Source organism: Physeter macrocephalus, unplaced genomic scaffold, assembly GCF_002837175.3.
Source record: "Physeter macrocephalus isolate SW-GA unplaced genomic scaffold, ASM283717v5 random_6, whole genome shotgun sequence".
NCBI lineage: Eukaryota > Metazoa > Chordata > Mammalia > Artiodactyla > Physeteridae > Physeter > Physeter macrocephalus.
Window position 1 is genome coordinate 51,271 of NW_021145292.1, and position 13,652 is coordinate 64,922.

Below are 13,652 nucleotides of genomic sequence, written 5' to 3' on the forward strand. Positions count from 1 at the left end.
TGCCACTCTCTCGCTTCGTCACAGCTTACCCTTCCCCCTCCCCATGTCCTCAAGTCCATGCTCTAGTAGGTCTGTGTTTTATTCCCGTCCTACCACTAATCTCTTCATGACATTTTTTTTTCTTAGATTCCATATATATATGTTAGCATACGGTATTTGTTTTTCTCCTTCTGACTTACTTCACTCTGTATGACAGACTCCAGGTCTATCCACCTCATTACAAATAACTCAGTTTCATTTCTTTTTATGTAGAGCCGTAGTTCTTTGGGTAGGGGCCTCACAAGGTTGGGTAGGTGGCAGGTCCTCTTCCTGATAGCAGCGTTGGCAGATGACCAAGTTCTCTCTTCTTCAGGTTTCCCTGCGAGACCTCCGTACTTTTAAGGTGGAGCATGAGTTTGATGCCTTCTCAGGGAGTCTGTCGGATTTTGATGTGCACGGCAACCTGCTAGCCACTTGTGGTTTCTCCAGCCGCCTCACCGGCCTGGCCTGTGACCGTTTCCTCAAGGTGTATGATCTACGCATGATGCGTGCCATCACCCCACTTCAAGTTCATGTGGATCCTGCCTTCTTACGCTTCATCCCTACGTATACTTCTCGTCTTGCTATCATCTCCCAGTCAGGTATGAAGGGGATGTAGGATGGGGTAGGAGGAGTCGATGAGTGAAGGGGAACTAGGCACGAGAAGGAGTGTGCTCCCTGGAATTTCTTTGTTGGGGAAAAAGTAACCTTTCTGAGGGGTCTCAGGGTCTCACTTAGGTTTGGTAAGAGATTAGAGCTTTTATTTTCTCCCTGAGTGTGAAGAACACATATGCAAAAAATATAGGTAGAGGAGACAAAACAACTTTAGAACTGTCCTTTGCTGGGTAGCAAACCTCCCTGTGGTTTATGGGAAGGCATCAGATGGTACTTTCTGTTATCTCTAGGAATGGATTTGGGGCCCATCTTTGCTTGATACCAGGGGAAGAGGGTAGGAAGGGCATAAAAGGATGGCTCCCTTTCATCTTCCAGGGCTCAGTGGGCTTCCTTCTCCCTCCTAGGGCAGTGCCAGTTTTGTGAGCCCACAGGCCTGGCCAACCCAGCAGACATCTTTCACGTGAATCCTGTGGGGCCTCTGCTAATGACGTTTGACGTGTCAGCCAGCAAGCAGGCCCTCGCCTTTGGGGATTCTGAGGGCTGTGTGCATCTCTGGACTGATTCCCCTGAGCCTTCCTTCAACCCCTACTCCCGTGAGACCGAGTTTGCTTTGCCCTGTCTCGTGGACTCACTGCCTCCTCTGGACTGGAGCCAGGACCTGCTGCCTCTTTCCCTCATCCCTGTCCCGCTCACCACTGACACGCTTCTCTCTGATTGGCCTGCTGCCAACTCCGCTCCAGCTCCCAGGTTGTACCTCACATCTGGGCCAAAAGGAGGGAGGGGGAAAGGGCCAGGATTCCAGGATTCTCTGCAAGCCCTGTTATTATTCTACTTCTTTCCTGATTTTTGTCTACTCTCAGTATTTTCTTTTTTTTCCTGGTCCCTTGGGGATTGGGGCTGAATGGGCAGACACCACAACCTTCAAGCCCTAGCACTATGCTACATTATAGGCGAGCACCCCCTGTGGATGCAGAGATTCTGCGCACCATGAAGAAGGTGGGCTTCATTGGCTATGCACCCAACCCCCGCACCAGGCTGCGCAATCAGGTATGTCCAGAGAGGAGAGGGTCAGCCCCTATCCCAGGCCATTGGTGTTTCTCCTATCTTTTTCCTTTAGTAGTTCTCATTAGTTTTTTTTGTGTGTGTGGTACGCGGGCCTCTCACTGTTGTGGCCTCTCCCGTTGCGGAGCACAGGCTCCAGACGCGCAGGCGCAGCGGCCATGGCTCACGGGCCCAGCCGCTCCACGGCATGTGGGATCTTCCCGGACCGGGGCACGAACCCGCGTCCCCTGCATCGGCAGGCGCACTCTTCAACCACTGCGCCACCAGGGAAGCCCCTAGTTTTTTTAAAAATAAAGTTTATTTATTTATTTTTGGCTGCGTTGGGTCTTTGTTGCTGCGCGCAGGCTTTCTCTAGTTGCAGCGAGCAGGGGCTACTCTTCATTGCAGTGCACGGGCATCTCACTGCGGTGGCTTCTCGTTGTGGAGCGCAGGCTTCAGTAGTTGTGGCACGTGGGCTCAATAGTTGTGGCTCGGGGGCTCTAGAGTGCAGGCTCAGTATTTGTGGCGCACGGGCTTAGTTGCTCCGCGGCATGTGGAATCTTTCCGGACCAGGGCTTGAACCCGTGTCCCCTGCATTGGTAGGCGGATTCGTAACCACTGCGCCACCAGGGAAGTCCCTTCTCATTAGTATTTGCTTTTAGTCAGTCAGTAAAGGTTTTTTGAAGCCTACTGAATTGACGGTACTATACTAGGTGTTAGGGTTCAGAGACATAAAAGATAGGGTCCTTGCTCTTAAGAAGTTTAGTGTTTGGTTGGTGAAGGTAAGACCTGTGCATAGCAGAAATTATTTATGTTCTATCATTAAATGCTAAAGGAATGTTAGAAGCATTCAGTGAGAGAGCTGTTTAGAGGGAAAACGGTCCTCTGGGCTAGAGTGGTCAGGGAGGGCAATACTAAAAGAGGTGGATGTTGAGCTGGAAAGGTGAAAGACGGGCAAGTAGATGGTAACAGGGGAGGCTCTCAAGATGAGAGGACAGTGTTACTGAAGTCTCAGAAGGCCTGACAGGGACTATGCTGGAGCAGCTGTTAGTATTGGGAAACAGTGAGAGATGAAGTTTGGAAAGGGGCCGGTTGTGAAGCCTTGCATACCAGTGTATAGCAGAAGTGATGCACCGAAAGGGCCATTCTGGGTGGGGTAGTCTGGTGGCGCATGCTGGACAGAGTGTACGTGGGGGAGCCCAGTGTGGAAGCCATTGGCATTGTCCAGCTGTGATGAGGTAGGGTGATGGCAGTGGGAATGAAAAGGAAGCAGTGGATGCTGAAAACCCCATGAAATTAGAAGATTCAGGACTTGGTGATGATAGCTTCAGTGTTGGAATAAAGGTAGGGGGAAACCAAAGATGATTATATACATCCAACGAGGCCACCTCTTTTTAAAAACCCTAGATTCCTTACCGACTCAAGGAGTCTGACAGTGAATTTGACAGCTTCAGCCAGGTCACTGAGTCACCAATAGGGCGGGAAGAGGAGCCACATCGCCACATGGTCTCTAAGAAATACCGCAAGGTGCTGGGGATACCAAGGAAGGGGCCTTCTGGGATGTGGGGAAAGGTTCCCAGGGAAGGGGGTCATATGAGACAGAATTGAAGGGCTCATTCAAGAAGCCTTCACCTATCCCTCTGGACTCAGGAGAGGTTTGGGGGAAGGTTATGGCTACTGCAAAGATTTAGGGGACTCTGAGAGTGTCTTCCTCTTGCTCAGACCGTTTCTGCTTCAGGTGACTATCAAATACTCCAAGCTAGGGCTGGAGGACTTTGACTTCAAACACTACAATAAGACGCTGTTTGCTGGATTAGAGCCCCACATCCCCAATGCCTACTGTAACTGCATGATCCAGGTAAGGCTGGGTGTTCCTGCGATTTGAACATGGCTACTGCTTTTCTTTTTCTATGTGGGCCCCCCAACCCCTTGTCTTTTTCCAGGTCTCCCCAGCCAAGTCCACTTTGGCCTCCTCTACCATTCTTTCTTGCCCCCTCAGCCTTCAAGTCTCCTCTGTGATCTCTACTTCTTCAGTGGACTCCAGCTCTGTATTCTCCACCATCTCTTAACCTTCCGATCTCTCTTCCTCCCTGTACCAGTTGTCTGCATCATATCTCCTGCTCTTCCCTCCAGGTGCTCTATTTCCTGGAACCTGTTCGCTGTCTAATCCAGAACCACCTTTGCCAGAAGGAGTTCTGCCTAGCATGTGAGCTGGGCTTCCTCTTCCACATGTTGGACCTCTCCCGAGGTGACCCTTGTCAGGTCAGTGCCTGGAGACCTGGGACAATAAAAGGGGAAGGGAGGTGGACAGTAGGCAGGGTCATCACTCTGCAGATGGCCACAAAAGAGAAAACAACCCTTTTCCACCAACACACTTCCTGGATTCCAGGGCAGTAATTTTCTTCGGGCATTCCGCACCATTCCTGAGGCCTCGGCCCTTGGTCTGATTTTGGCTGACTCGGATGAGGCTTCAGGCAAGGGCAATCTGGCCAGGCTCATTCAGAGGTGGAATCGCTTCATTCTCACTCAACTGCATCAAGATTTGCAGGAGCTGGAAGTACCCCAGGCTTATCGAGGTGCTGGAGGCAGGTATGGAAAATTGGGACAGGAATAGTTAAAGCTCCCATGATAAGCCCCACTGTGACTTAAAGGGTCTCCTAACTCCCTCAATGTGCATATATTGCCCTCCCCACTCTTAGCAGCTTTTGCTCATCAGGAGACTCTGTCATTGGGCAGCTGTTCAGCTGTGAGATGGAAAACTGCAGCCTCTGCCGCTGTGGCAGTGAAACTGTGCGAGCCTCATCCACCCTGCTCTTCACACTCTCCTACCCTGAGGGTAGCAACAGTGGTATACCCTGCAGCTGGGTTGGGAAGGCTCCCCCAGATGTCCTGTACCATCAGGGAGAGGGTGTTGGGGGGCTAACAGTGGGTACAGGGAGGACCTGGAGTGAAGCATCCAGTTTCCCCTCAGATAAAACCGGGAAGAATTGTGACTTTGCTCAGGTGCTGAAGCGAAGCATCTGCCTGGAGCAGAATACACAGGCCTGGTGTGACAACTGTGAAAAGTACCAGCCTACGGTGAGTGGGCTGTTGCACTGGACTAGAGTCCTGCCTTGCTGGGGACTCGGCCATGGTCTCATCTGGGACTGGCTGGGTCAGCACCACCATCCAGCGATCTATAGGGAGTGGGAAGAACCCCAACTGGAGGATGCAGATCCAGGCTTAACTGTTCCTGTCCAGGTTTCTCTCCCTGTAGGCCGCCTGCCATTCCTTGTTTGTTTTATCCTCTCAGATTCAGACCCGCAACATCTGCCATCTCCCAGATATTCTTGTCATCAATTGTGAGGTGAACAGCTTGAAAGAAGCTGATTTCTGGAGAATGCAGGCTGAGGTAAGGACTGAGTCTGGAAACAGGACTTTAGGAGTACTTTTTAGTTCTTCCCTCTTTTGACTTCCACATATGATTAATGTTCCTGAGGAATTGGCTATTTCCGCCTTTGTGTTCAGGTTGCCTTCAAGATAGCAATAAAGAAGCATGGTGGGGAAATCTCCAAGAATAAGGAGTTTGCTTTGGCTGATTGGTAGGTATCGTCTGTAGAGTGGTCAAAGGATTGAACTACTCAGGGGCTCCTCTTGTCACTGGTCAGATCTCCTCAGAACAAATTTCCAATTCTCCTGTCCTGATAGGAAGGAACTAGGGAGTCCAGAGAGCATGCTGATGTGTCCCTCCATTGAGGAGTTGAAGAATGTCTGGCTTCCTTTCTCCATTCGAATGAAGATGACCAAGAACAAAGGGCTGGATGTTTGCAATTGGACTGATGGGGATGAGATGCAGGTTGTTGAAAAACTGGGAAGAGGAGGGGGAATAAGGGAGAGAAGGTCCGGGAATTCCCCGGCGGTCCAGTGGTTAGGACTCGGCGCTCTCACTGCTGGGGCCCCGAGTTCGATCCCTGGTCGCGAACTAGAATCCCATAAGCCGCGTGGCGCGGCCCAAAAAAAAAAAAAGAGAGAAGGTCGGGGCAGAAGCAAGGCAAGGGGAAGGTGGAATTTAACGTAGGGGGAGAAAAGGGAATAAGGCCTAGTATTCACCAGTTGTGGGCTTTTCCAGAGTGACTCAGTTCAGTGTTGGGAGTCATAGATGGGCTAGGATGGAAAGAACCCACCCTCGTCCCCCATCCCTATACCCCAAACTCCCTGTCCTCTATCCCCATTCCCCTTCCTTCCTCATCCTTAAACTTAGCTTAGCAGCCTGGGTACCCCCCTCACAGTGGGGCCCAGCCAGGGCAGAGGAGGAGCATGGTGTCTATGTGTATGACCTGATGGCTACTGTGGTACACATCCTGGACTCACGTACAGGGGGCAGCCTGGTGGCTCACATCAAAGTTGGAGAGACCTACCACCAGCGCAAGGAGGTGAGTGAGGTAATACAGGGCAGGGACACTCCTGGTGGTGGCCACATGGAGTCCCAGGTCTGTCCTTAAGTCTGAGCCAGAATGCTCCAGCCATCACTTTGGCATCACTGTGTCTCTGTATCTCCACACAGGGTGTTACCCACCAGCAGTGGTATCTCTTCAACGACTTTCTCATTGAACCTATTGATAAGGTTAGTTGTAATACATTCCGTTCCCCCTTTCATCTCCCTTTTTCTTAGCATCCTTAACCTCAGTGCCTGAGAGAGTGCCAGGCAGATTCAGAGGGAGGGATGGGGCCTCAATAATAAAAAGCAGAGCTAAAAATAGCACCTGAGTCCTGTCTTTTCTCTGACTTGGGATAAAGGGAAAAGGGGCATATATGTAGGCCATTAAGTGCTTTTTCTTTTATAGCATGAAGCTGTGCAGTTTGACATGAATTGGAAAGTGCCTGCTATCCTTTATTACATCAAAAGGAATCTTAATTCCAAATACAACCTGAACAGTAAGTGGTACAGTGTAAACCCAAGGGTGTGGGCAATTTAGATTGGTCTTCAGGAAGAGATCTGGGAAATAGCTTGTTAAGATTAGGATTGGCGACCAGTGTTAATATTTCCAGGGATAGTAGAGCAATTCCTGCTCATCAGGCCTTAAATTTAGAATCTGGAGATACTGAGGGTGTCGAGGGAAGAGGTGATGGGGGGGAAGTCCGATCAAAATGGCTAAGGTTATGATTTTGAGCCTAAACATTCTTATCCCCAAGTGAAGATCTCTTTTTTTGGTGATGAACTCCTTATTAAGTCCCTTTTTGATGCCTTTAAACCATAGTTTCTCTGTAACTTTATTTTTCTGGATTTACTAAGGTAAAGTCTAAAGTGAGAATCTTATTCCTTCCTCTCTGTTAACTTTTTTGGGTTTTTTTTAGCATATTTTCTGATAATTTTCTGATTTGACCTGTTCCCGTCTACCTGCTCTGTCCATCAGACATGATCTTTTTACTCACATGCTTTGATTATTGGGATAACAGTGTAGACCTGGTCTCTGGTAGCCACTCCGGCTTCCCTCCCCTGGTCACTTCCCTCTCCCCAGCCATCTATCTTCTGGGTTCTCCCTTCCAGTTAAGAACCCTATCGAGGCAAGTGTTCTGCTGGCTGAAGCCTCATTAGCACGGAAGCAGCGGAAAACACATACGACCTTTATTCCCCTGATGCTGAATGAGATGCCACAGGTTGGGGACTTGGTGGGCCTGGACGCTGAGTTTGTCACCCTTAATGAGGTAACCAAGACCAAAAAGGGTGGGGTGTTAGAACAGAACTCTGGGGATATTAGGAGTCATAAGCATTTCTCTGATTTCCTTATGAACTCTTCTCACATAGGAAGAAGCAGAGCTGCGCAGCGATGGCACCAAGTCTACCATCAAGCCAAGCCAGATGTCAGTAGCGAGGATTACCTGCGTTAGGGGCCAGGGACCCAATGAGGGTATCCCCTTCATTGATGACTACATCTCTACCCAGGAGCAGGTAATAGGATGTGGAGATGCAAGTGAGAGAGACCCTGTGCTTATATAGAGTGCCCTAGAACCCAGGGAAGAGTGGCAGGGGGAACTGTGCACCTCGTTTCCTGGGTCACTTGACCTTTTCTCTATCCCTAGGTGGTGGATTACTTGACTCAGTACTCAGGGATAAAGCCAGGAGACCTTGATGCCAAGATTTCCTCTAAGCACCTCACAACTCTAAAGTCTACCTACTTAAAGCTTCGTTTTCTCATAGACATTGGAGTCAAATTTGTGGGTCACGGTCTGCAGAAGGACTTCCGGGTCATCAACCTCATGGTTCGGGCAGGGCTCTTTTAAGAGTCTTTCTTTGTGTGTGGGCCCCCCAGGGTATACATTGTGCTTTTGGAAAATGGGAAATTATGGATCCCCTACCTTCAGTCTCCCACTCTTTTATCCCTGGCAGGTGCCCAAGGACCAAGTCCTTGACACTGTTTATCTATTTCACATGCCCCGAAAACGAATGATTTCCCTGCGATTCCTTGCTTGGTACTTTCTGGGTGAGTTGCTCTGCCTTGTAGCCCTTGCTGTGGTCAGCAAGAGCATGAAAATGTGTGAGAGGCCAAGGGGAGTAGGTATGACCCTGGGTTAGTGGTGAGAGTTACTGATGAGAGTTACTAATTAGCTTCAGTATCCCTTCTGTGCACTAGGGTTGGTGTTTGGCTCTTTCCCTTAAGGGTAGTCAGGTTTTTTTTGTTGTTGTTTATTGGGAGTTGGGGGTGTGAGTAGAGGACATGTCCTTACCTCCCTTTGCTAGGCCCCAAACTATTCCACCTCTACTTCCCCCCAGACCTGAAGATCCAAGGGGAGACCCATGACAGTATTGAAGATGCCCGCACAGCCCTTCAGCTTTACCGAAAGTATCTGGAGCTAAGCAAAAATGGCACTGAGCCTGAGTCCTTCCACAAAGTGCTCAAGGGCCTTTACGAGAAAGGCCGAAAGATGGACTGGAAGGTGCCTGAGCCCGAGGGCCAGACAAGTCCCAAGAGTAAGGCCTGGGATGGGACAGGGGATACTGGACTGGGTGGGTTTTGGTTGTATATGTGAAGATTATACCCACCGTAATAAGAATGATGATGATGTTAACAACAGTACCACCCCAACAGGTTGTAATGTAAAGCACTTAACAGTTTACAAAGCACTTAATCCTCAAAACATTCAGTGAAATTGATTTTATTATTGAAACTCTCTATTGGTCCTAACCTCTTCTTGCCCAGTTCTAAAATGTTTGGGGCAGTTCCATGCCCTCTTTCCTCTTGCATTTTTCCTTCATAAGAAGTGTCCCAGGTGCTTTTTCTCCACTCATCTTAAAAGTCAATGCTCTTCGTTTTGTCTCTGACAGATACAGCTGTCTTCTCTTCAGTGCTGGCGCTCTGACCTCCCCCTCCCCCAACGAACAGTGCCCTCTCCCTTCAGTTTTCTGTGGCCCTAGAAGTGGGAGATGGCTTCCCAAGTTGGCTATACCCTGTCTACTTCCAGAATTGGACTTGCTCAGGGTCTACAGATGGTGCTATTAATAGAACTGGAATGCAGCAGAACTGTTGCAAAGGGTCTAGGAGCCAGATTCCTTTTTCATCCTTTGCAAAATAGTGGGCCAGAAACAGAGTCTAGAATTGACCCAGATGGAAAGTAATTCATGTTCTTAATAAATATCCTGGGTAATTAATGCCCAGGCAAAGAAGCTCCTGGAACCAAAACTCTCATTTTCTAGTTGGCTAAGTACTGAAGTCCCGGACAATGACAGGATACAACAATAGCTCAAGACCTAGCTTAAGTCTTGACTGCTTGAGGGTTGCCTGGAGGGGGCCAGCATTTAGAGTCTGGTGGTCCCAAGCAAACCAGTGTTGCCAACATTATTATTGCCGAAAGGGCCTTTGGGTCCTAACAAAGCTTCGCTGCTGGCTTCACTCCTGTTGACAGCTGAGAAGCATCTGTCTTCCATCCACTCTCCTATCCCAGGTTTTGTTTTCTTGTTATTTTTTAAAAATTTTGTCTTAAATTGCATGTTTTATAAAATAAAAACAAAGATATTATTGAGTGTCATCTGTCTCATTAGAAATGTGTGCGTGTGGGGTTCTCTGACTTCAGCTCTCCTCTCCTTTGTGTTGGCTTTCTATTACAACTGGAAAAAACTAAGGCTTTCAAATTTCCACCCAGAAATGAAGGTAAAACTCTGGAGTCCAAAATTTAGGATATTGGAGGAGAATGCCTTTCCTGGGCAGCGTTAGGTCTTTGCTGTGGCTGCCTGGAACCCTAAGGTCGGGTTCTTTTAAGACGTACAAGTATGGTTTCCCCGTTACGTGTAAAAGGGGAGTTGGAGAACTGACAAACTACAGGTCCCAGGATATCTTAAAATCTGTAGCTACGAATAGAGAATGTGTGGTGCCGCAGTGCTTCCTGGGAGATGTAGTTTTCTGGGTATTGAAACCAGGGCTTCTCACTGGCTAGCAGCACACCTTTCTTTTTGAAGGTCCGAGCCCACCTAGATTGGCACGCGCGAGCCTGACCGCCTCCGTGCACCACGTCAGGCTCTGACTCTGCTTCAAGCCACTCCTATTCTTCGGCTGACCGCCCCCCCCCCACGGTGGTCACGTGGAGCTGCTCGCCACGCAAGTCTGGGTCCTGCGATCCACCGGGGTCCTTGCCGCCTGGGAGCCGCTCTTATGCTGCCTGTTCGCGCGAGAGTTTAGAGGGGCGGGTTTGGGGTCGGTCTCTAGTGTGGGACTCGTACTGTAGCGCGTTTGAGACCTGCTTAGGCGTCCACTTAGAGCTCGAGGAGCTGGCTCAGGCAGCCGCCGGGGCACCCCGTGTCTGGAAAGCGCAGGAGCGCTCTGGAGAATCCTGGACAGCCCCGCTTCCCCGCAGCCAGGTGCTAGGGTCGGGAGCTAAAGTGAGAGTCCGGCTGTCTTCCAGCGCCTGGGCCACGGCGGCGGCCCTGGGAGCAGAGGTGGGACGGATGCGAGTGGCACTGAGGGTCGGGGTTGCACTGGATCGAAGGCAGTGGTGGGGTCTTTAGAAAGGGGGCTGGCCCGCACGGGGAATAGCTTATAGGCTGGAGGTGGGGGTGCAGCAGTCTTCGGTGCTGGGTCCAAATAGGCCCTAGTTATTGAGTGCTCCTCTCGCCAGCCAGCCACCTCGCTACCTCCTGGCCAGAATCAGCTACTCTCCTTGCCAGCAGCTCCTCTGTGCCTGTCGTCCTTGCTTAATCCTAGCCACCAACCCATGGCTGTCACATAGCCCTGTGAATCCTAGGCAGCGGACGCTTAAGTACCAACATCTAAGGCCTCACCTGTCGACGTAGTGTCTGGGGCTAAGCCCCAAGTTTCGAGCTCAGCGCTCTCACCCACCGCCCCGGAGCCTCCGGGGCCTCGAGCGCCGGAACAGAGGAGCCCCTTTGTGTCCGGGCCATTTCCTGGAAAGCAGAGCCAGATCACACTGAGGCCTTTGTAGGCCTTGGGATGAAGGATTGGGCGGGGGTGGGGGTGGGGTGTGTGTGGGGGGGGCGAGGTACAGGGGAGAATGGAGCTGGCTCCTCACACCTATGCTTTATTCCAATACAAACCCAGGTGGAGCAACCCCATTGCGCTAAAGATGAAGGGCTGGGGTTTGCTGGCCCTGCTTCTGGGGGCCCTGCTGGGAGCTGTCTGGGCCCGGAGGAGCCAGGATCTACACTGTGGAGGTAAAGGCACAAAAGAAGAAATGGGAGGAAGAGTGGGTGGGGAAGATAGAGCCTTGGAGGGCATGGGATCCAAGGCCTGGGAGAAGGATGAGTGGAAGTCCCTGGGTTGATTCCTTTCTCTCCCCACCCCCTGCCCCGCCTTGCACCAGCTTGCAGGGCTCTGGTGGATGAACTAGAGTGGGAAATTGCCCAGGTGGATCCCAAGAAGACCATTCAGATGGGCTCTTTCCGAATCAATCCAGATGGCAGCCAGTCAGTGGTGGAGGTAACTGATTCTTCCCCCAAATAAAATAGCTCATTCTAACTAATTAAGAGGGACCTTAGTTTAATAGAAATGTAGAAAACATTGACCCACATAGGTATCTAAAAGATTGGGCTGTCTTATTTGGAAGAGGCTGGAGGCTTATACCCTATGCATTTGCTTCCTTGGCTCGAAACCCTAATACTTTATTTCTGTTGTAGAAGTTGTTAGCCGACAGGGAACCTTGATCAGCCCCCTTCTCCACATCCTTAATCCAGTGACTTGTGTTTTCACTATGGCAGTATGGTATACAAACAAACATTCATTTGAAACAAATAGGTCTTATCCTTACATTTAGGAAATTTATTTCAGGTGAAAACATAACAGAGAAAGCTGTACCCAGTGGGCATTTGGGAGATGTTAAGGTTATGATGCTTGTGAAACGCTTTAATAGTTGTTATCTTCAAAGCCCATACTGCCTCGTTAATGCTCTCCTCCTATTAAGGGCAGGTATTAGCCTCATTTTAATACAAAAAAGAAAATCATTACCTTACAGCCATAAGAATTAAAAGAATTCAAAGGAAGAGAACACATAGTTGACTGAGGTTAATCAAAGAGGTTGTTTATCTGTAATTTGGAGCTCATGACATCTATTTTATTTTTTAGGCTTGTATAATGAGGTAAATAAGATCACATATTTGAAAGGACTTTGGAACTACACAAATCATACTGTTTTTAAATTAGGGAAGGCTTTTTAGAATAGGTTGGTTGAGCTAGATTTGGAGGGAAAAGTAAGGATATAAATTACTAATGTACAGAGGTAGAAAAATGTGACCCAAGGCTGAGGACATTTCTAGGTGCCTTATGCTCGCTCAGAGGCCCACCTCACAGAGCTGCTAGAGGAGGTATGCGACCGGATGAAGGAGTATGGGGAACAGATTGACCCTTCCACCCACCGCAAGAACTACGTACGTGTAGTGGGCCGGAATGGAGAATCCAATGAACTGGACCAACAGGGGATCCGAATTGATTCAGACATCAGTGGCACCCTCAAGTTCGCGGTGAGCTATGCTGAGTGGGTAGCCGGTTCTTGGAAACTAGGGGAATTACTGGAGAGCCCAAGTGGAAAGTTGGATTAATGTCCTTGTCCTCCTCTCTGGAGGTGGAGACCAGAGGCTTCCCTTGCTGTCTTCTCTCACTCCTTTCTCCCTTGGGTTGACAGTGTGAGAGCATTGTGGAGGAATACGAGGATGAACTCATTGAATTCTTTTCCCGAGAGGCTGACAATGTTAAAGACAAACTTTGTAGTAAGCGAACAGGTAAGCTATTCCCACTTTACCTTCTGTCCTCACATCCCTGTGGAACCTGGCACATTCTCTAGTATGTGTCCCACCCCCGCTCCTCCAACACCCCCCTAATACCCCCTCCTCCAACCTCTGATGTTAGCTCAAGAGTTGGCTTCCATTACTTATGGCTTAGGGACTTGGGTTGTTCCTCTCCATTCTTTTCCTGTTGGCTTTCAGAATTTGTGGCTCCCTCACCTGAGTGAGATACTGGTGAGAGGATGGTGGGAATGTTTTGTCATTTAAAAGCATATGCTCCGGGGACTTCCCTGGCGGTCCAGTGGTTAAGACTTCATCTTCCAGTGCAGGGGGTGTGCGTTCGATCCCTGGTCAGGGAGCGAAGAGTCCCACATGCCTCAAGGCCAAAGAACCAAAACATGAAACAGAAATAATCCTGTAACAAATTCAATGAAGACTTTAAAAAAATGGTCCACATCAAAAAATCTTGGGAAAAAAAAGAAAAAAAAAGCATATGCTCTGAAAAATGGTGGTCGGTGTGTGTGTCAGTTTGTTTTGGGATACTTTCTTGATAGTGGCATATATCAGTATGAGAGTGGCATTTTCTTTGAAACTGTCATGTGCTATTTGCAGATCTATGTGACCATGCCCTGCACATATCGCATGATGAGCTATGAACCACTGGAGCAGCCCAGACTGACAAGCTTGATGGATCACCCCCAGGAGGGGAGAGGGTGGCAATGCCTTTTATATTATGTTTTTACTGAAATGAACTGAAAAAATATGAAACCAAAAG

General features: G+C 49.3%; 2 protein-coding genes across 13 annotated transcripts in view; both read left to right on the top strand.

Moving 5' to 3' along the window:
* PAN2 (poly(A) specific ribonuclease subunit PAN2) overlaps positions 1–9,668 on the top strand; it is a 15,450-nt gene extending 5,782 nt beyond the window's left edge. For 3 of the 12 annotated variants that reach the window (XM_028483091.2, XM_007129370.4, XM_055082045.1), the window contains 20 exons: positions 353–620; positions 1,038–1,380; positions 1,584–1,680; positions 3,082–3,201; positions 3,413–3,532; positions 3,808–3,936; positions 4,064–4,263; positions 4,374–4,752; positions 4,967–5,065; positions 5,182–5,255; positions 5,362–5,509; positions 5,943–6,086; positions 6,218–6,277; positions 6,498–6,588; positions 7,202–7,359; positions 7,460–7,603; positions 7,735–7,914; positions 8,042–8,135; positions 8,426–8,623; positions 8,978–9,661. In XM_028483091.2, coding sequence (XP_028338892.1) covers positions 353–620; positions 1,038–1,380; positions 1,584–1,680; positions 3,082–3,201; positions 3,413–3,532; positions 3,808–3,936; positions 4,064–4,263; positions 4,374–4,752; positions 4,967–5,065; positions 5,182–5,255; positions 5,362–5,509; positions 5,943–6,086; positions 6,218–6,277; positions 6,498–6,588; positions 7,202–7,359; positions 7,460–7,603; positions 7,735–7,914; positions 8,042–8,135; positions 8,426–8,623; positions 8,978–9,012 — 3,081 coding nt within the window. In that variant the 3' untranslated portion in view covers positions 9,013–9,661. Of the gene's footprint in view, positions 1–352; positions 621–1,037; positions 1,381–1,583; positions 1,681–3,081; positions 3,202–3,412; positions 3,533–3,807; positions 3,937–4,063; positions 4,264–4,373; positions 4,753–4,966; positions 5,066–5,181; positions 5,256–5,361; positions 5,510–5,942; positions 6,087–6,217; positions 6,278–6,497; positions 6,589–7,201; positions 7,360–7,459; positions 7,604–7,734; positions 7,915–8,041; positions 8,136–8,425; positions 8,624–8,977 lie in introns of those variants that run through there. The other 9 variants (XM_028483094.2, XM_007129371.4, XM_028483095.2 and 6 more) reach the window with 8 other exon arrangements.
* A 387-nt stretch (positions 9,669–10,055) lies between these two features.
* CNPY2 (canopy FGF signaling regulator 2) lies at positions 10,056–13,652 on the top strand. Its single transcript, XM_007129367.2, has 6 exons — positions 10,056–10,582; positions 11,202–11,314; positions 11,464–11,579; positions 12,413–12,616; positions 12,778–12,874; positions 13,490–13,652. The coding sequence occupies exons 2-6, from the start codon at positions 11,227–11,229 to the stop codon at positions 13,531–13,533; spliced, it is 549 nt and encodes a 182-aa protein (XP_007129429.1). The 5' UTR covers positions 10,056–10,582; positions 11,202–11,226; the 3' UTR covers positions 13,534–13,652.

Coding starts and splice junctions, on each gene's coding strand:
- CNPY2 (XM_007129367.2), top strand. CDS start 11,227: ATGAAGGGCTGGGGTTTGCTGGCCCTGCTTCTGGGGGCCCTGCTGGGA. Junction 11,580..12,412: donor GCAGCCAGTCAGTGGTGGAG/GTAACTGATTCT, acceptor GGACATTTCTAG/GTGCCTTATGCTCGCTCAGA. Junction 12,617..12,777: donor GTGGCACCCTCAAGTTCGCG/GTGAGCTATGCT, acceptor TTGGGTTGACAG/TGTGAGAGCATTGTGGAGGA.